Source organism: Anabrus simplex, chromosome 3, assembly GCF_040414725.1.
Source record: "Anabrus simplex isolate iqAnaSimp1 chromosome 3, ASM4041472v1, whole genome shotgun sequence".
NCBI lineage: Eukaryota > Metazoa > Arthropoda > Insecta > Orthoptera > Tettigoniidae > Anabrus > Anabrus simplex.
In genome coordinates, this window is record NC_090267.1 from 385,124,904 (window position 1) to 385,148,089 (window position 23,186).

Sequence of the window (23,186 nt, forward strand, 5' to 3'; positions counted from 1 at the left end):
TTCCTCATTAAAATATAATACATGCTTTAATACAATATAAAACGGTTATAAAAATCTAGTCTGTGGAGAAAGCAATGCTTAAATGCAACTAAAATTCAATAATGAACTTGGTCATAGTATTACAGTATATGTACATCGAATGAATACTAGCATTTGTCTAAAAAAAGTACAAGTTGGTTATTTGTAGAATAAGACATAGTCATAATGATTAAGTATACATTTGGATAGTACAAATTAGTTCAACAATGATAAAGGTGTTTTAATTTATTCCACCTATTCAATACTTATATTTTCACGTATAGTTGTTACATAATTAAATTCTTAGTTACATGGGACATGTTTCACCCTCAATTAAGGGCATCTTCAGCCTAAATACAATAATCAAAAATACAACTAAATTAAAAGTGGAAGTTAAATACAATCATCAAAAATACAACTAAAATAAAAAGTGGAAGTTAAAAGTTTAGTCTGTTATTAAAATTAGGAACAATAAAATTGTGAAAAATGATAAAATAAAAAGATGCTAATGGAAAACTGTCTTATGATTAAACTATAATCTTGTCGGAGACTAAAACTTCTATTAAAATTCTAATTAAAACAGTACTCAGTGTAATTTTTCATATGTTGGACAGACTGGGAGAAATTTTATGACAAGATACATGGAACATGTTAACGCGGAAAAACATAGGAAATACTCAGCGATGAGTTTGCATATGAGAGAGACTGGCCACAGATTTGAATCCATTGAGAAAGACTTAACGATAATTAGAAACATACAAAAAGGAAGAATGCTGAATGAATTAGAAAGTTTATACATCTATTTAGATCAGACGTACAATAAGCAAAAGAATCTCAATGAAACCACGGACAATAAAAGTATGTTACATGAATTAATGCCGAAATTATTAAAGTCAGTTAGTTCGAATAAATTTAGGATACCTAATATATTTAATTCTTCAAACCCTAATACTCCTCCCATACCTACAGATATTAGGCCTACTTCCAGCAATGCAGTTGACTCCGCCCCTTTGTCAGCCTCGTCACATTTGACTCCACCCATCCTCTCCTCCCTTCCGCACTCCCCTATTCCTTCCCCTCCGAGTTCGCTACCGCCTCTGCAGCACAGTTATAACACCAGACTTAGAGCCAGCAGACGGGCAGCAACCAACTCAACAGTAGTTAACAAATAACCACTTCCACTTACATGTAAGTCCTCATCTGTTTCAAAATTATGTAAGACTGAATTCTCTCCTTACGTTCAATTTCTTATTTCTTCTTTTCCTTCTCTTACAGAAAACTCATTTCTGCATCTGTTGACATTTTCTGGCAAGGATTCAGCCATTTTATTACCTACCGGTGCTAACGGCCTCTTACAATTTTTCAATAGACGCTTCTGCCTTACTTACTACGAATTTCATCAGCGGCCTTGAAAAGATTGTATTCATGACAATCAAGTTTATGCTTGTGTACACGCCCTCATGTCGTTGGCTTTTTATTACTACCACTTTGATTTTCCAATATTTTATATGAACTGTTTTAATTAGAATTTTAATAGAAGTTTTAGTCTCCGACAAGATTATAGTTTAATCATAAGACAGTTTTCCATTAGCATCTTTTTATTTTATCATTTTTCACAATTTTATTGTTCCTAATTTTAATAACAGACTAAACTTTTAACTTCCACTTTTTATTTTAGTTGTATTTTTGATGATTGTATTTAACTTCCACTTTTAATTTAGTTGTATTTTTGATTATTGTATTTAGGCTGAAGATGCCCTTAATTGAGGGTGAAACATGTCCCATGTAACTAAGAATTTAATTATGTAACAACTATACGTGAAAATATAAGTATTGAATAGGTGGAATAAATTAAAACACCTTTATCATTGTTGAACTGTTAAATTTTCAATACGGACCTAAAATGAGGTTTATAACATGTAATAGTACAAATTATTCGATATTAATGAAGCATCACAGTAAGCCCCATTTTGCTATGTTTCCCACCCTGGTATTTATCCTCTTTGAATGCCAAATTCTTGCCGGGCAACACACTGAAATGTAGTTCAGTTTCGCCTAGATTAAAAATGTTCTTGGGTCCGTATTTCTTGATCAGCTCCTGCAATCATCCACTGATCCACACTTCCACAGTTTTGTCACTAACTGCATCTCATCCACCCACAAACGATATTATAGGTTCCTATATTGGTCGATTCAGCCATGGGACATGCTAAAAAATTACAACAAGAACATTTGCCACTTTACGGGCATTTTGCCTTAAGAGCACACCACCAACTGGAATGCCAGCGACTCCAAGTTTCAAACCAACTTTTTATTATGTTTTCTATTTCCTTGTATTTGGACAGCAACCCCCTTTTCATTCTGAAGCATTTTATGTCTTCCCTCCGTTTTTCAGCATTGTATTCAGCGTGAATGAATAAATTACTTTCTTTTCCTTTTTCTCCATTATTAGCCAGGAAAGCAAACACCAACAATAATGCAATAAGAAAGTGACAAGAAGATCGTGGCAAATGACTTTGGACACTCGACTCATGTAAGAACAGCAAACAAAAAAAAATACTGTACGCACATGCGAATAATACACACTCCCTCCTTTTAGCTGAAAATTTAAGAAAAAAATAAAATTGGCCTTACTTTCTGTTTAGCTGCAAGAAATTAATCCTACATAATTGTAATACAAAACTGATTAAAATATAAATCTGTTGGGTAAGCAACCTGTTCATCAGAATCGTTGTGCGGCTTGAGTAGCTTTCCCATTATATTTGTAATCGCTGGTTTTCCTTATGTGTTGTGAAGTGTGTTCTGTCCTGCATGGTCATCGTGCTGTGGTTAGTCGAAGCGTTATGAGTTAATTGTGATGCCATTTTACTGTTTTTTTTTCCATCCCGAACAGCCTGATGTGGCGTAAATGGCTGGAAGCACAAAATGTGGCAAATATAAATTTGAGGATGAAACTGCATTTTATAAAATGCCGAGCCCAAACAGACTTATGGTTTTAAAGGAGAGAAGTGCCAGTCAGGAAGTCATACAAGGGTGGTGGTCATTGTACTGTGTTGCAATGGATATGAAAGAGACTTCCTCCCCTTGTCAGAGCAAAGTTCAAAGTGCAAGTACAAGGCATCTAAACATGCAAACAATACAGTAAACCAAAAAATAAAGCATTTGCACATGAGAGCCAGCATATTTTGTCCTCGTTCTTGAAACATGCTTTTTTTTCTTCTTTTTTTCCCCCCGTGAGGTTATGTTTGCCAGTAATTTATCCAAGTGTATTACAGAGGTGCCAACCTTTGAAGTGGGTTATCAGTAATCCCACTTTTAACATGCGCAATCCCCCCCCGCGTGTCAAAACGTTTAGGAGTCAAATCCAAAGCAGCCAATTTGCCCTTTCCTACAGCAATCTATTCTAAAGTATATCATATTACACAATAAAATTTGCTCATTACCTGTTAGTTCTGCAATAGAAAATTCTCTCTGGCTTGTTTCGCACCCAGCAGCTGCTTTTCAGTGTAGGTTTTCTTGAAACATACTTCTCCCTGAACTGACATTTTTGTCTTCAGAACCATAAGCAGTTCCAGTGTAGATGTACTTAACGTAGGCCTGAATTCTGTCTGATTTTTCCTAACAACACCGAAAACTCTTTCTGTGGGAGAGTTACTGTGAGGTACACTTAGTACTGCAAATACAACATTACTTAAGGTTTTATACTTAATTTGTCCACTTTCATTTTTATTTTGTATATTTTTTTTTAGGGGGTGATGATTATCAAATTTTTTTAAAGTTGATTTTTCCGGCTACTATATTTATTTGGGTTCGAGGTACACTCCCTCGATTTCGATATGATAAATTAATATACTTGGCGTAAAAGGTATATTTACTTTTGTCACTTAATTTTTTGTTGTTTTTTGCAATGTTGCCCCAGTTCACACCAATGTTAGGTCAATGTACAATATATTCAGGGAAAGTAACACACTGCTAAATTGCAAATTCCTCTCGAAGTTTGTCGTGTTCACTTCCCTTGACCAAACTTAGGAATCTTCGAACAAAATATTCAAGAGATGAATAGGCCTTCATTCTGAGAGACATGTCTACAACTTTGGCATGATGAAGAAATTCATCATCAAGTGGAAATTTCCTGATAATCTAACTGCAAGCTGCCATATAAAAATCTCAGAATTATAAAACATCTCTTCATCACAGTAATTATTTTTCAAGTATGCCCTGGCTTTTGCTCCAATTACCAAGACCTCATTGGCTTTCTGGTTTTTCCTCCTCTTGAAATCAACAATCGAAAGGGAGGTAGATTCTGATTGAATAGAACATGGCTGAACAAATCTGACCAATAGGTCAGTTAAAAGACCAGTAAGTTTCCTCCTAAGAAGATGTATGGCTGGAGCATCTTGTTGCAGAAACAAATTCACTGAGTTAAAGACAGGAGGTGTACTCTGAAGAAAGTAGCAGAACAGTTTTGTGTGTGGGTCTTGTATGAAAGATTTTTACAGTTTAATTTTTATGGGGGTCTCAATACCAAACATGAGTGTCAAAGTATCTCAACGCTCAAGAACTGAGTGAAGAAGTGAGAGCCAACAGGTACTGACATATTTCAAAATATTGTGACCCTCTGTGCCACAAACAGCCTGATATACTTTCAACATGTTATGCCTTTTAGAACTCTTCTCAAGATAGTAATATAACTGAACCAAAATGTTCTCTACATTGACCAGTAATTGGGCTGCTGCTTTTTGTGCCCAGATGTGTATGAGATGACATGAATAACCCGAGACATAAACAGAAGAATGCCTGTCCTTCACTAATTTGGCAACACCTTTATTTGCCCCTATCATTGTGTATGCATTGTCAGGTGAAAAAGAAATGCAATTTTCCCAAGAAATGGCTATTCACTATTAATAACAGAGAAAATGCCCTCACCTGTATTGTCGGTACTCTCTAACAAATGATACTGAAGAGTTGATATTCGACTCTCTGAGCATTAAAGAGACAACTATAGGATAAAGTTTAACTGCATTTGAATCCGTACTACCATCAGTAGCCAAAGAAAAAGGCGTTATTTGCAAAGGTTCACTTATTTCCTTTTTTGCCTCAGATGCCGTGTATTGAACTAAAGCAGAGGTTTTAGTTCTTGAATAACCATATTTCTAGACATTGATCTAGATAAATGGTCTAAAACTGATAACAGAATATAATGTTCCAAAAGAAATGATGTGAACAGCAATTCGGCACTTCTCACAGCAGTTTCATTACTTTTTATGAAAAACGATGAAACAGACTGGTTCCGTAATTTTGATTCACTGTATGGGTGATGTTTCTTTGATTCTATGCGTCTTCTGCAATCGTCTCGTCCACTGTGAGCCACAGAGAAATCACACAAACACACACTGCAGAAATCGTGATTTTCACGAACAAGTGAAGCAAGTAGGCATAGCCATTCCTTTGTGTAACCATCTCAATATTTCTATAACACTGCTGTCTTCTTAGAAGAAGATGCAATTTGACAATTGCTCTGCTTCACTTTAGAAAGAACCAATCACTTCTTTTCGAATCAACGACTAGGATAATTAGAATGGAAACACGCAAAATATTATCACTCGTTCTACGCACACAACTAAGAGAGAGCCAAATGCGTGCAATGGAGAACAGCAGAGCAAAGAGTAGAGCCTACTTCACGGCCGAACTGATGAGTCTTTCTAGCTAAGAGAGCAGCGTATATCTATGTCTGTAGCTGACCGTGATTTCACAACACTCGTGGGAAACAAAAGGAGGTGACAACCAAATAACTGCCAAATATGTTTAGCTGCCAACTTACAAACAATGAAACGAGGAAGGCTGACCAGTAATGATCTAAGGGATTGAACATTTTTAAATTCTTTCCTTTTTTTCGTAGAAATTAATTTTTATCGTGACAATGTTGCTTCTCCGTAATAATTTCCCCTTCAACCGTAATGCCGTAATCATGAAGTGAAATCCGTAATCATTACGGACAATCCATAATAGTTGGCACCACTGGTATGATATCAATAATGTGAATGCACCTTGTTGGATAAATTTCGGAAATATTTTCTTAGATGGCATTTGAAAGGTTTAAACTGTGAATCAAGGTGATTGCATGCATTAATGGGGCTTGGAATACTTTGCGATGCAGCAAGGGTTGGCATTCCGGAATAAAGTGCCATGGCAGGGAATTGTACAAGGATAAAGTCACTGTACTGTGTTGCAAAGTAGACTGAAACGAGAGATTTTCTCCCCTCGTCCTAGGAAAGTTTGACAAGCCACGATGTTTTAAGGGCATCGGGTGCTTTCCGTGCAAGTATAAGGCATCTAAAATCCATACAATACAGTAATCCAATGAATAAAGTACTTGAACAGGGGAGCCAGCATAGTTTTCTCCTCGTCTTTGAATAATGCTTTTTTTTTTTTTTCATTGCACGAGGTTATGTTTGCCAGCGAGTTATTTACTATATTATTTGAATATTGTAAATGCACCTTGTTGGATACATTTTGGAAATAGTTCTTTTTTTCATGGCATCTGAAAGGTTTAAACTGTGAATCAAGTAACGGGTAAGGTTGAATATTTTGTGACACTGCAAGGGTTGGCATTTCTGAAGTATGAGTTAGCGGCTAACTCAAAATCACCTCATTTGAAGTCTGATTTTTACATCCCAACAACTTTGAATTAACAAGATTTTACTGTAGTCCTCTTTGATTTTCTGTCATTAGTGCACCTTCGAATATCATGAGTTTGTTCATTCACTGAACATCATCTAATTTTGTATTCGTTATCCCTGTACAACTCAATTGGGTTTTGCACACCTCGTATAACTTGACGAGGAGAATGTGGGGCTTGGATAATCTACTGGACGTATTCAAAATAGTTTTCAAACTGAATTATGTATACAATGTCTGCCATTGTATTATCCTCTATAGTAGACTTTGTAAAATCAAAGCAAAGAGTTATTGGTAACATTGAAGCAAAGTCTCAGCCAAAGTCTATTTTGCCTTAAAGTCTTGTTCTTGAATATGACCCTAAATGGTAGGTCTCTGTTCTGTATCTGTTTCCTAGACTACCTTAATAAGCATATAAGAAACAACAGGATTGGAGTCAATTATGGATATTAATTGAGGAAAAGGAATTTAAATCTTATGACCAGACACAAATATAATGAGGTACAAGGGAAATATATCCACAAAAAAAAAAAAAAGAATAGTAAATAAAAAAGCATGTAAAATGAATAACTTTCAAACCAACCAGCTAAAAAGTTGATAACTGGAGTGGAGGGGGATGAGGGGAAAGGGAAAAAACCACTCGCTCTCTGGAACACCACCAGACCTTTGAAAGCTTGATAAGGTACGGTTGAAGTTCCGACTCGTTCAAATTGTCAATTTGATGAAGGAACTGAAGAATCTTTTCACTCCCAACAATCTTCACTAACGTGTGCAGTATTGTCTTCACTGTGCGACATGGAGTGTCAGATGATCTCCGTTTCCAAACTGATGAAGGGTAATCCTGAAAGTAACAGGATAACAGTAAGAACTTACAAGAATACCAGGTATTTTTTAGTGAGTCACATATCTAGTATTTTCAAGACACCAGTTCATAAATCATGAATGACCACAAGGATCTTGTATTTTTACAACTTAGAAGATAAGAACTGAGAATATTAAAAATATTGTAAAGAAACAAAACACCAAATGATTGATCATTTAGGAGTAGTTGAAGTGATGATTTAAAATAGTCACTGAATCTTTTAAAATATTCACTATAATTTTTTCCAGAGCTGTGTGTTGAATTCCAAGATACTTACTCTAAGAAAGATATGCAGTTCTCTAAGAACTGCAGCAACATCCAAGTCTGATTCCCAAGTAGGTATAAGGCGTATTACTTTCCACAGACATTTGAGGGTCAGTTCTTCAAAGCGCAGAGGCAAGCAGTTGTTATTTGCAGAGCAATTGTGAAGATGTTGAAGGAATGCACTACAACATCAATATTTACAAAAACAAATTAGAAAACTGTACACTTACATAGGCTTTTAGTAGTACACACAGCATCTCACACCTTTTATTTATTTAATGTATGATGATTATTTGTCAATCACCTATTCCCACTAAGGATTATACTACTAAATACATGATGCATCTTTATTATAGACCGTTGTGCCCTTCAGCATTCAGTCAGCAAGCCTCTGTGAATTTACTAATCCTGTATTTGTAACGAGTTCTGTGGCCTCATTCAGTTCCAAATCACATAAATCATTAGAACCTGAGTCTAGCCACAATCGTCAGTTTCCCTCCACATGTTATTGGTTTACATCCCACTAACTACTCTTATGGTTCTCAGAGACGCCGAGGTAACGGAATTCAGTCCTGCAAGAGTTATTTTAGGTGCCAGTAAATCTACCAGCATAAGGCTGACTTATATGATCACTTTCAAATTCCACCAGACTGAGACAGGATCGAACCTTCCAAGTTAGGGTCAGAAGGCCGGCACCTGAACTGTGAGCCACTCAGCCCAGCCCCTCTTCTTCTCTTAAATTCCATAACAGAGTCCATTATTCTCCAAGGTAACCTATCCTCCTACATTCGCCTCCCTTGACCCAACCACCGAAGTCAGTTTATGAGTACAGCTTCATCCATCGAGTTCATACCTGACAGCCATTATTTCCACATTCCAAGTACCCTCCTCCCATCGTTCCCATCAATTTGTACCAGCAACCATTAACGCCACTTTCACATCTCACTTCCAGCTAGAAGATATCCTGAGTCCACCAAGCTTTCACTTCCGTAAAGCAAAGTTGGTCTGAAAACAGACTGATGTAAAGATATATATATTATTTTTTTTAATCTAAGAATTTCATTTTTGTCCGTATTGAACTGAGAATGGAAGATAGGAAAACTTAAAACTTTACTGAAATAAATCAAGATCTTGAGGTATTAGATATTCTAAACAAAGGTTCTTTCCTAGACGTCACTGAAAACCTCTATATTCATTTAGACCAATATTTCAATCCCAACCTAAACTTTAATGATATCTCAGAGAAACCAAAGATCCTATTTGACTTTCTCATTGAATTTTTCAAAAACATGAATATCCCGAAAAACAGATCTGTCTTTCAGATTATGCATAATACTTTGTCACGCCACACACTTTCACCACATCACCCTCCATACTTCCCCTCCTTCCACTCTCCTCCCCTACCGCTCCTTCCCTCTCCCCTCCTAATCCAACAATGGCCGCTCCCCAGACCTAAACTATCCAACACGCTCTGTTCCTCTTCATCTCGCGCCATAGCTTTACCGCCTTATGTCCCGCAATAAACATCATAGAAACCTGCCCCCACCCTACACGTAACGCTGCAACAATACACCACAAATACTGGGACAGTCAACCTCCAAACTCTCAGAAAACGTATTCCTTAATACCAATTTTATATTCTTGTCGAGCTGAATACCGGACCTGTGAAGATTACAAGATTATTTTGTGCATCTACAGAATGGTGGTGTTAATGAAGTTACGTAATATAGAGAGAGACTTTCAAAGGTGGTTAAATGAAGAAGTTATATCATGTTCAAGATCATGCTTTCACATCTCTGCACAGTATCTAAAATACAATTTACCGTTGGTCTTTATAACTATTGTTGAGAGTGAAGGAGAATTTCCTGTTGTGTATGTTTATCAGGAACTCAAGGAAGACTTCATTAGTTAGTCGGAACATAGAAAAAATGATGAACTCTTCTCAGAAGAACTCTTAAGGTTTCACCTTACTTTTTCCTGCCTGCTAGCTCTTCAGAAGTGTGTGCGCGTGCGTTTTGTATTCAGGAATCATTCAAGGCAAATATTTTCGCACTGCAAGATGTGTGGTTAAGGTTATTTTTAATATGTATAACTTTTGCTTTCTCAACGATGCATTTGTTTCTACATTCGTCCCTGTTTTTGTCTCCTTGTAGGATGTGTATTGTTTAATGTAACGCCTTGTGTAATATAAATGTCTACATGCTAGCCTATTTCCCACATTTTGGCTGATGATGACGCCAAACAGCGTCGAAACTAGTTCCAAGTGCAAATATATGTTATAAATAAACTATAACATTTTTGATGTAAAGATAGTTCATCCGGGAGCTGACTTCTTTCTCACAGAATACTGCCGATCGAAACTGCGAGCTCACTGCATTAGCTTTACTGCACCTTGATTCAATTTCACTTACTATACTACCATCCTGGCAGAACACACATCCTAAATACTTGAAATTACCGTGTTTACTTGTGTATTAGACCCCCCCACCCCATTTCCACTTTTACAGCCAAAAAAAGTAAGGGGATAACCTCAAATTGTTTGCAGTGAACACATGGCTTCTAGGCTATAAAGAGGATAAATTATACACTATTCCTCAACAAACTTATGAATGTATTTCAGTTATACTGGCTTTCGTTGGAAGGCAGTACTGTATTTCTAAATGTAAGAGAGAGAATAAATGGTTAACACTACTTTTAGGCCTACATATACAGTAAATATAGTCTGCTTTAGTTCCTCATATCATGTCATTCATTTCATTTCATTTCATTTCATTAATTCCTCCGATTAGGTTGACATCAGGAAGGGCGTACGGTCGTAAACACTCACTACGAAGATTTGACTCACTCCACACTCGACCCCGTAGGGAAAAGGGATAAGGGTATCATATTATCCTATTATGCAGTACTGATACAAAAGAACTTAACGGCCAGTCATTTTCCTCTGTCATTTGAGCAGCAGGCCTACCACACAGTAAACCTGAAAAACCCAATCACTGCTTTCATTTGAATTATCGTCTACTTCCCTGCTACTGGCATGTCGTCATTCCAAATGACGTAATTTTCACTGCAATTCGTCAGCTATGCATCAAGAGCATTCGAGGTCCCGTAATTTTCTGAAAGTTTCAAAAATAGTTTCATTCTCGACTATAGAGCACAAACAGTGAGAATTTATTCCCAAATGGTTTCTGGAGATAGTCTCTGATATTCCCAGTTGGTGTAAGTGTAGCAAAAGCCACTCCCTCCGAATAAGGCTATGCTGTAGAACATGTGCCAAACCACCAGTTGATAACTAGCATGTTATGAGTTGTACTTCCAAATGTAATACATAGTGACTGGAAGAGTTATGTGGATAACAGCGGCTGTTGAAAGCCAAACCCTTATTTTTAAGCATATCTTATGCTTGTTCTCCACGTTTATCACACCAGGATTTACCTAAAGATAAGAGAAACCGCATTTGATAGGTTAGGTATGCTATCAAGTGCCTGCGTAGTGCCAGAAGTTCCACGACGGGAGGATTAAAAATAAATACAGTAAGAGGAAAGTTTACCACATTTATGGATATCTACCGGTGTGGCGGCAATGCGTTTTGCCATTCCAATGTTTAATTTTGTACGTTAAGTAGGGACGTAAAATAATAATAATAATAATAAATTATTATTAATAATAGGTCATTAAGACCGAGTTGTCAGCACAGGCCAGACTCCTTACTAAATTTTTGACTAACTGAATTACTCCGTGCCACTTAATACCTTTCAGGAGATGATACATATTATTATTAATAATAAATTATTATTATTATTATTATTATTATTATTATTCATGAGGTATGTTGGCGAGTAAAACAATCATTATGATTGAACTGCTTTGATCATGTTTTAAACCTACTTCTCTAAATAAAAAAAAAACTATTGTGCCGTTTCACAGTTCTTTACGCGAGCTGGTGGGAACAAATATGGAGTCCCAGTGATTAAGATGTTAATGTGAATGCATTTAACGTCAATACGGACAGAAATGTAGTTATTTTCATCGGTTGGTTACGTAAAGAACCATGTCTAGAAGGCGCAGGAAAAGAATGACAAATGGATATTATTTAAACCTATTATTATTATTTTTAAAAAAAATTTCTGATCATTCATTACACAATCAGACCTTGAAGCAGTAAGAAGCCATCGAACTAGATTGAAAGAATCTACTTATCTGAAGCAAACAGCGTAATTTAGAAGAAAATATAATTCGCGGCTACACGCATAACATCTGTTATCAAGATCTAATCGCTGCGCAAAATTTAAAATACAATAAAAAGGAGATTACCCAGATTATAATAGAGATACGTCACGAATTGACGCAGAGCATGTATAAATTTATCGGATACCGCTCAATAGTAAAAAGCATACGTACTGATCAGCTGTCGAGTGCACTTGCACTAACAAAAACATAGAGGAGCAAACTTCATTTTCCAAAGAGAATAAATACTTAGCAATTATCCTAGCCGATTTGAAGCTGTCATATTGAACTAAACTGTACCATAACAGAACCTACACAATTTAAGCTTCCCAAGAGATATATTAACTGAAGAATGACTGTAATGAATCACATATTTTGTTGTTGCTCTGTTCCATACATACGAGACTCCACTATGAACCTGTAAAGAAGCAAGGCAACGCTACTTGGACCTTGATGAGGCGATACGATGTTGATCAGCTCAGATGACCAGTAATCAGCTGTGAGGAGCTACGATGAAGCCGATCACTCGTGAAGGAACCAGATGACGAGATCCTAATCTCAGATGACTGGAGATGAGAAGACATCGAGACCACCTTAAGACAAGCCAAGTCCATTATCTGAGTCGTTTTCGTAAGTAAGAGAACATTGCCTTTTTATAATTAAATGTTGATATGTGTACTTCCGTGCAAAGACAGTGCGTAGACAAACGTGTAGGTGAGGTTGTAGGAAATAGGTACTCATCTGTGTGTAACGTCAGATCCATTAGTAGGCGTGGTCACTAAGTGATATTCCGATCGTAATGTTTCCAATGATATGTGAGAGTAAATGATTAGTGTTGTTATTATTATCAGTGAAGAGTAAAGTGTGAAGTTGGTATTAATACGAGTGTTTACTAATATAATTAAGGTCACATGGTACGAGATCGTATATAGGAAGTGTTTATGAAGGAATAAGGCATTGTACTGCTCAGAGTTATAATGTTAAATTTGACACTATGATGGTAGGAAGTAAGGTGATATTTTAAGAATGTCGTGGCACATTTTGCGTGCAGTTTAATGAATTGATATGCATATAATATAGTGAGAGGTTTATTATATGTGAAGTAAGAGTGATAATTGACATATTATAGAAATGGTATAAGGATGATAGTGACTTATGATGGTCACATTTATTTTTCTTCGAGTGAATAGTCATAGTTGTCACAGGTGAGATGAAGTGATTTTCAAGTGATGTTTTCTGAGATTGTCATTGAATCTTTGCCAATTCCAAACGGTAGTTCTTAATCTTATGCAGAATCACGTAGTTTAGGATACGATCTAGACGCTGATGGGCAGCGCTATTATCCATGTTGAGATCATCTGAATAATCATGCAGGTAGACATGGTTGTACTTAGGCCTTCACTGAATTATTTCGGATAATTATGACAACTCTCACAGTTTATAACCTCATTTCGGATAATATTCAAGCTACTAGACAGATCACTGGTGACATATATATTCACACAAGGATTTTTAGTCGAAGATAGTGTCTTCCAACCAACTAAATTTTCCACTGGTAGTATGTTTGATAATAACTTAGTAGGATATGTGTGATGACGTTTCTTACAACCAAATACGCACTTAAATTAATTTTTATCCCTGAATTAAGGTCATATTATCTTAAGTCTATAATTTAAATCTTACGATAACATTATTTTGACTTCCAATGGACATAGCTTAACTTATGGTGAATAACACAAGGAAATATGAGTGACTAAGAGGCAATTGAGCATATGAATATGAATATTTAAATGGGAAAGCCTATGAGTGTGTACTAGTCAATCCAGGTCATGAGAAGTATTGTGATGATTTTCATTGAGAATTTTAACCTGTATGATACAAACATTTAGTGTAACTTAAATAACATGTATAATTTTAATGAGTAGGGAGTAGGTATTAATGAACTGAATTTCACATTTATTCGAAGAATAACCGATATCAAGGCAACATAGACTCCAATCCTTATCTGAATACTTACTTGACGATTCCAAATGCGTTCTTTATTTTTCTCAAGAAAGTTTAATCGGAGACATTGTAAATAGTAACTGATATAATTCTTTATTTCTTATTTTAATGGATGCATCCAACACTTTTATGTTACCGGTATTGATTTTAATATTCATTTCTTGTCAATACCATTCACTCGAATGTTTTAATTTTATTTATATTAATTTAATTCAATATTACCAAACTTATTATGTGAATTGCATATGAATGAAACCATTAATTTTATAAATAATTCCCTAATGTTGTACAATACTTTGCTTCTAATATTCTACGGTTTTGAGGGACCAAAGGACTCAAAAAATGGATTGACGGAGCCCTAGAATGCGTTTATATTACGGTAACTTCGTAGGTTCAACCATTCTTACCTTTGACATAACGAGGTCACGACACTGTACTGTGAATTAATGATTCAGTAGAGGTCAGATGACATGACTTTCTGGAACATTGGTGATGAACACAGACTTTAAGAATAATACAGAGTTATTTACTTCAAGAAATATCCATTCGATTGAATTTAAGATGAATTTTCCTTTGTCTGACTTAATAATTTAATAAATGTGGGATATTAGAACCTCATTACTCTTTCTATGTCTTCCTAGAATAAGTGTTAGATGTAAGACCGTACTATCTTAAGTCTACAACGACTTCTCTAATGACTAATATGGATATGGTATCTAACCGTAACGGGTAAGAGACGTCTTCCAACGTTGGTTAGAATCTGCCATTAACTGACCAGAGCGTTTTTCTCTTACGGAACTCATAACCCATAGATCTTAGGCATCGAATCAATATTGTACTTAGAGCTAGTCTGGATCTCCTGCGTCCATGCCTGGACGCGGGAATGGCGCACTATATTGGTCTGAATTACGAGATATTTAATGATCACTTTGTTAATGATCTCGCCTGCTATATTAATAGCCACAACCGTGAATATTTCTTAACTAAAGAAACTTTTCCTCATCCCGAGGTGGTGCAGCTCTTTTTAGACAGGGCCCCCTGGAAGGGAGGTACATGTACCATTTTTTACCGCAAATCAATCTGCCTGCCATTCGTATATCTCTGGCAATACAGTACCAGGAATTGAGCTCAGGCTCCCGAGAACGGCAGCTAATTGTGCTAACCATTAAGCTGGCGAACCTTTTTATCTACAAAACACAGACATACATTATACACACGACATTAGTGCTTGCAATGCGCAGGTCGGACACAAAATTATTCACCTATTTGTGTGACGTCATCAGAGCTGCAGACCTACACAACGGAGATGGGAAATTTCTTAATTACAAAACACGTGTACCGCATGAATTCGACGCATGTTTTCATGGCATGGGTCGCACGGACGAAACTATTCATAAATTTGTGTGATGTCCTCAGAGCTGCAGTAAGGCTTGTACCCAATTCGAAGCAGAATCTTTGTTCTTCTCAGATGAATTGCGTAGATCTTGTGTGCAAGATTTTTTTTTTTAATTTTCTTAGTCTTGAAAAGCCAATATGCGAGGAGGTCTAATACACGAGTAACTACGGTATCTACCTGTTCCAGCTTTGTATCCCCAATCTGATATTCAATTCCGTTGTATTGCTTACCTGCTGACAATTTGGTCTTAGAAAGACTAATTTTCATACCATACTCATTGTACCTATGTTCACGTTCCAAATATTAGACTACAGGCTTCCAGCACAATCTGTCATTAACACCGAGTTGTCAGCGTAGGCCAGACTGCTTACTACATTTTTGACTAACTGAATTACTCCGTACCACTTAATATCTTTCAGGAGACGATACATGTAAACTATAAACAACAAAGGTGAAAGATTACAGCCTTGTCTAAAACCTGTAAGTAACTTGAACCAAGAACTCATTCTAATGTCAATTCTCACTACAGTCCAATTGTCAACATAAATGCCTTTGATTGATTGATTGATTTTAATAATCTATCCTTAATCCCATAGTCTCCCAGTGCAGCGAACATCTTTTCCCTCAATACTCTGTCGTGTGCCTTCTCTAGATCTACAAAACGCAACTGTCTGTTCCTCTTGTAGCATTTTTCCATTACCTCGTGCATACAGAAAATCTCCCCTATGTGGTCTGAAACCACACTGGTTTTCATCCAACTTCCTCTCAACCACTGATCGCACCCTCTCTTCCAAGATGCTGGTGAACATCTTGCTTGGTATACTGATTAAAGAGATACCTGGACAGTTGTTGCAATACTTCCCGTTTCCTTATTTATAGATAGGTGCAATTACTGCTTTTATCGAACGTGAAGGAACCTTACTAACACTCCATTCTAATATTATTCTATGAAGCCATTTCATCCCTATCTTCCCACTATACTTCACCATTTCAGGCCTAGTTTCATCTATACCTGCTGCTTAATGACAGTGGAATTTATTTACCATTCTTTCCACTTCCTCAACCGTAATTTCACTAACATCACTGTCCTCTTCCCAATCAGCTCAGTTGTTTGCGATGTCACCAGGAAGATTTCCTTTTAGATGAGAAGATTTTCAAAATATTCCTTCCACCTCTCTAGTGACTCCCTGGAATCTATTATGAGTTCACCTGAATTACCCAAAACACTATTCATTTCCTTTTTCCCTCCCTTACTAAGACTAGACTATACTAAAGATATTCATATACTAAACATGTGTATATGAAGCAATCCAATATATGAACACTGAACTAAAGTGACATATGCCAGAAATAACTACTTAATTATCAAGCCCCTGAAGACTCGCAGCACTACAATTGGACACCAGCAATTAGTACGTAGTATAAATTATCTAAATCCACCTCTTATTTCCATTTGTGATACTGAGGTGCTTTACTTCAAGACAGTTGCAAACTTTGGGGTCATCATAAATGAGACTGACCTGGGATGAACATGCAACTAATGTGTGCAGAAAGGTTCATGCATCCCTTTGTCTGCTGAAGCACCATAAGAATGTTCTTCCCTTGGACCTTAAATGAAAACTTATAAAACACATCTATTTCCAACCTCAACTATATTGACCTAACATGTTAAGTAGTAAACCTCTTGAATTTCATATGCTTTCTGGCTCCACCATGATGCTTATGTAACACCATACTACAAAAACTAGAGACAGTTACCCACCAAATGACCTTATTCGACCAGTTGCTTTTTGTGAATAGCCCCACATATCTATTGCCACTCTTCAAATTTCTTCCTTCATTTCATTTAAGTAATGCACATTACGGATCATGGCCTGTCACCGAACAAATACCTACACAGCCATTACTTCCTGGTCAATGCTTTAGCCCCTCAGCGCCGACCTCTATACGTGGTATAGACCCCCTTTTCTTCCGTAGCCGCCGACCTCTATACGTGGTATAGACCCATACATGGTTTCGCATTTACGGCTATAGCGCGAAGAGTTTTGGTGTTATGGATATGCAAATTGTTTTGTTTCCAAGAAGACATTTTCGGGTTTATCAGTGTTCTAAATAAGTATTGAAAATCGTTAAAGTGTAGCTGCTTTTGCAAGGATAAGTATATGTTAATTATGTCTGAGTACCAATCCCTGCTTTTTTAATAGTCCGTTTGCTTCATTCTTTCCCACAGAATAAAATAAAGAAATGATGATCTGAGAAGTTTGTCTTTTCGTGTGATGTTCTTTGCTCTAATTTTGTATTAAGAGTGCGGTTTATTTATTATATTTGTCTTTATTTCTCAGCTTGTAGTCTTTTCGTAACTCTCTACGAGTACTCTGTATAGGCATCAGTTAGTGCTGCTTTCTGTCGTACGACACGAGAAGCAGTTGTGCATGGTATATATCTCGTTTGAAAGACGATGTATCGACCTTTTAATCTGAAATATGTATCGAGTTGTTTGGATTCGTCATAAATGTTATTCCCCTCATTCAGTTTCGTCCTGCCGCTTTCGGTCCCGCTGCAGCTTCATCAGCTTGTGTGATGCACCGCGCTCAATGGCTAGCTCGTGCTGAGTGTAGCGTGCTTGAAATATTGTATAATTCAAATGAAAGTTTAGTCGGAAGTAGTAGTGGCAGTATTAGCAGTAGTGATAATGAAATAGATGATGTATCAGTGGTAAATGATGAGAGTGACGATGAGGAAGAACCAGTACTTGGAAATTTCGTGTAGGAGGCTATAGATACGCATACAGGTCAAAGGGAAGCTTTCAACAGTGAATAATGATTCCTAGATTCTCCAATAATATTTAGACAAGTCACAGGGACAAACATTGAGCAGTTATCTTATCAGTTTCAGCCAATGGAGGGTTTGTTTACGTAGTACAAAATACGCTTCTCGGGCGGGAAACGAAATATTCAAGGCCGGCGCGCATCAGGTAATACAGTTCCAAGGTTGCAGGAAATACGTTTTATCAGGAAATTAGCACCCAAGAGTGAGAAATCCAAACCTCAGAGACGTTGTATCGCGAGTTCAAAAAACGGTGAAAAGAAGACATCGGTGTACTGCTGCCAGGAGTGTGCCTTGGGTCTCTGTCTCGAAGAGTGCTTCGAACTCCATCACACGGAACTAAATTACTAAGGAAATGTGAAACAATTATGTAATTATCTTCATGTACATAGTTCTACCATAAGGAATTCCAAATTTCGTGAATATCGGGCCACTCTTATACTAGTAGTAACGCTTTAAGTGAATCAATGTATTTCAGTCGCGCGTAGTTGAAATCTCATCCGGCCGCGGGATAGGAAGCTCTTTAAACGGCTGCGACGCTGAGGGGTTAAGGCATTAAGGTAGATACTAAAAACTCATCATCTAGCACATTTAAAACAGTCTGCTGTAAATTACTCCAGAGTACATACAGATGACATGAATGTACCTAAATATATCTTACGTTATCCCGTCTACATTTAAACTGCTCACTTAAGATTATACATTTGTTCCAAAGATTAGAGATTGTAACATACCACGTTATTAACACAGTTCTTAGTAAAAACAGATTGTAACATAGTAATATTCAGATCATTTCATTTTGCCTCATATTCAATAGTTAAAATGTTTTGCTTTAAGCTACTTAGGTACGGTAGTCAATTTCTGATATTGTTCTGTTATAGTTTACTCCCTATGTATATGCTTTCTTAATTCTAATTTTAATTGTATTATAGTTTACTTATTAACTTACATGTTTTCTTTCCATTAACTGTAATTGATTAGGATTCCATTATATTTCAAATCAGTACACTAAAAATCTAAAAAACTTGTATGAGGTTAAGTGTAAGAGGGCAAAGAGCCACGTTCAAAATAAATAAATAAATAAATAAATAAATAAATAAATAAATAAATAAATAAATAAATAAATAAATAAATAAATAAATAAATAAATAAATAAATAAATAAATAAATAAATAAATAAATAAATAAATAAATAAATAAATAAATAAATAAATAAATAAATAAATAAATAAATAAATAAATAAATAAATAAATAAATAAATAAATAAATAAATAAATAAATAAATAAATAAATAAATAAATAAAACTAAGGGCCTGTACTACGACTGTCAGGTAAACAGCCAGATACATAGGCTGCAGTTTTGTAACCTAAAAATTAAATATTTTCTTGCGTACTACGAACAGATTTTAGCGACGGTATTGTAATGCGGAAGATGTAGCAACATTTTTATTGGGTTGGTAATAAGGTTACTGAAAATATAGTGAAATTTAGCACAATGGTATACTGATCTCTGGTGTTTTCGTTTGTTTAGCTCTATTCCTTATGAAATTCTATTACTAGAATCCAATATCAGACTCTTAAGCTATAATGTGGAAGTTCAGGTCAAAAACAGAATTAGGACAAATCTACACATACAAAGAAATCATAATTAATTTTAACTATATAACGAAACTGAAACTGTTGTAGAAAATACAAAGACTGAAAATGTAACCTGGACGCAAAAGTTAAGATTCAGGTTATGTAAATTTTTTGTCTAGTACTATTTGCGAGGATGCGCGTTACGATGAAAGTAAAAGTTTATATTCGTAATTAATGCCACTGATGCAGCGTAGGATCATTAATTTTAGTATTAATTCAATTTATTGTTTGCTCATTGTATAAGTAGTTAGTTTCTTTCTTTTCAATACAATGTGAGAATAGCAAGCGGCAGGCATTTATCTCACTTTAGTGTAAATACGTAGTAGCAAGTTGTTATGAAGTCAGAGAAATATAACCTCCTTAACATCCTCATTCGATGGGTGAATCGCTATGAACAACGTCGTATACCTTTACTCCATACGTCGCAGATAGATTTGGAATAGAACCCACGCTTGTGACACGCATTCTTTTTTTTTTATATATTAAAAAAAAAATGATTAGGATGATTAGGAAATGTGTACTATCACCTCTAGTACCCTACCGACTAACATTTAGAAGGTAAAAAAAAAATAAAAAAGTTACACTATTGGGATTCGAACCAACGAAAAACTGCTTAGACGGAGACGATGTTGCTCTAACGAATGAGGCTTGTATTAAATTGCTTGTGTGCAACTCATATAGTCTGTAGCAACAACTCACTAGCTTGGGAAATTCTTAAGAATTCTGCGATAGCTGGTCAGGAAGCATGACGTACTTTATAAATACAGTCATAGTAAAAAGTATTCGTACACTTAAAACTGAAAGAAAACTACTTAGTACACTTATTGTAGTGTACGTTTTATAACATCAATAGGTTAGCTTTCTGTACACTGTGTAAAGGTACATACATCATAAAACATAAAATTGATAGACGTCACTGTCAATAATACATAAATAAAGGAAAATACCATGATTTCAGACTCATAAAAAGTATTCGTACAGTCCAGTTATACTTTCATTCCCCACTGATTTTAGTACACATTCAGTATTTTGTTGGCATTCCTTTTGATTTTGATTTCTTCCTATTTGCTGAGGTAATTAAAGGTTTTAGCCTGGCATTTCTAGAATGATACCCATTCATATATAAAAACTTTTGAATTGTGGAAGCACAGATATAAAATTTTAAATCCTTTCGTAGTTCAGACCTCAGTTTTGCAGCACGGATTCTAGGATTCTAGGATATATATATATACACACACACACACACAAACACACACTGTATATACATAGATTTTCTCACCAGGCAAATGCTGGGGCTGTACCTTAATTAAGGCCACAGCCGCTTCCTTACCACTCCTAGCCCTTTCCTGTCCCATCGTCGCCATAAGACCTAACTGTATCGGTGCGATGTAAAGCAACAAAAAAAATCTTACAGCATCATGCAGATGTAGATTCATCTTGATGAGTAGCCATTCTGATTCTTACAGTAGCATCCCTGATAGGAGCGAAGTCCCAGGTAAGATTGTTAACTGCCTCTACAACTCCGGCATAGCTAACCTCGACAATATTCTCCCAAGACTGCACATAAACAAAAGTCGCAGTACACGTTTCCAACCAAACTTCCAGATAAATGTGCAAACTGCCACATAAATTTAAACCGCACTTTTATCTGGCTGTCGTAGAACAGGCCCTAAGAGGTTCCAAGTTAAGAACACCAGAAAACAGATTCAGATATCAGAGGAGGAAAGGAGGAGATCAGTTAGAATGAAGAACTATTGGGAGAAGAAAAGAGCACAAGCAACTAAGAAGTGATGATCTGATGTACCCCAAATATACATATAAACTGAAAATAAATACATCCATAGAAGAAAAACAGAAGCAGAACACACAAAGAAAGACCTATAAGCAATTGTCCACGTTTTCTAAGCAAAATAGAGCCTTGAGAATAACATCCAGTAATTCATTCAAGGATCCCAAGATAGCATGCATTGGGTATTCTTGCAAGACATACTGAACTGACTGTGCTCTTTCACTGTAGTTGCAGGGGAATCTTTCCACTGTCAACTGTGGAGAGTAGAAGCACATCTGATGTGTTTAAGTTTGCACCATGAAACACAAGAAAAATTAAATTGTAAAGTTTTGCAGTGGGATTGTTAACTTGCATTGAGCTTTGTGGAGGTGATTATGTACAATGACCCCCAAGCAACCTTGGACTTGAAAATGCTGAGTGTCAAACTCTAGGAACTTCTCCAGGCAAGTCGGCAAGACTTCAGCCAAGTTGAAGCAAGTATCGCACAATATCTTCATGAATGGGGAACTATTTATACTTCAACATTCTCAATGTTAACTGAGTTAGCGCGTTCTGTGTCTGTACGTGAGGTGTGATGTTGAATAACGCACAGGAAGCCACTAGACAGGGATATGAAGTAGCATGCTCGAAATGATACGCAAAGTTTGTGTAAGCTGAACATTCACTAGATGTGTGTGGGAACAGTTAAAGCATGTTTCTGAACAATACTAAGCTGATGAAAAGGACTATGCACAGTAAGTACATATTTGTTTTTTCATTAGCTAAAGTTAAAATTTTGTCATATATACAGTGTATGTATATACACTTTATTTTCCAAATTTGTGCACATTTCCACCTTTAGTACATGTTTTTACACACAGTATTTGAGAAAACTCATATTTACATAATTTAAGTTTTGTTTTAAATTACTTCCTTATTTTGTGCTTTGAAAGTCATTCTTCCTGGAAAATAATTTAAAAGTTATTTTACTTATTTTAGTAGCATTAATAATTCAAAGCTGGATTTTAGTACAGTGTTTCCATGAAATATGGAAAGAAAATTCTGCACGATGCACATATTTTTCCATTTCTGCTGGCTTTTGCCTTGTCACTCAACCCACTATGACCCATATTGGAATGGTTAAACTCTTGTCCTGAGACGTAAACATGAAAGCCACAAACATATTAAACACACACTCGATACCAAACCTGTATATTTAATGGGATGTATTTTTTCTAAAAATTGCCAAGCCTGTAGTTTCTACAGGATCACTCATTTAAGCTAATGTTATTTCACTAAGCGATATTTCTACGGTCTGGGCATTGGGGGGTTTATACCCCATACTGTTAGTAACACTGAGCAAGAGATGACACTCCGGGTGACATATTTTCAAAGCTGCCTTTCTCATGACAGTGTTATCGTGCCACTTCACCTCAGTCCTGTTATATTCAGTACATAATAGTGCAAACAGGGGTCTGTACCGTTGAGAAATACCCCAAGATTCCCC

The 23,186-nt window shown here is 36.1% G+C and overlaps 1 protein-coding gene across 1 annotated transcript in view; it reads right to left on the bottom strand.

The window, feature by feature from the left end:
• Positions 1–23,186, bottom strand: part of msps (msps cytoskeleton-associated protein 5) — a 414,143-nt gene that overhangs the window by 51,928 nt on the left and 339,029 nt on the right. Inside the window, exons 29-30 of the mRNA XM_068226728.1 lie at positions 7,836–8,004; positions 7,361–7,537 (exon numbers count right to left, since the gene is read on the bottom strand). Coding sequence (XP_068082829.1) covers positions 7,361–7,537; positions 7,836–8,004 — 346 coding nt within the window. The remainder of the gene's footprint in view (positions 1–7,360; positions 7,538–7,835; positions 8,005–23,186) is intronic.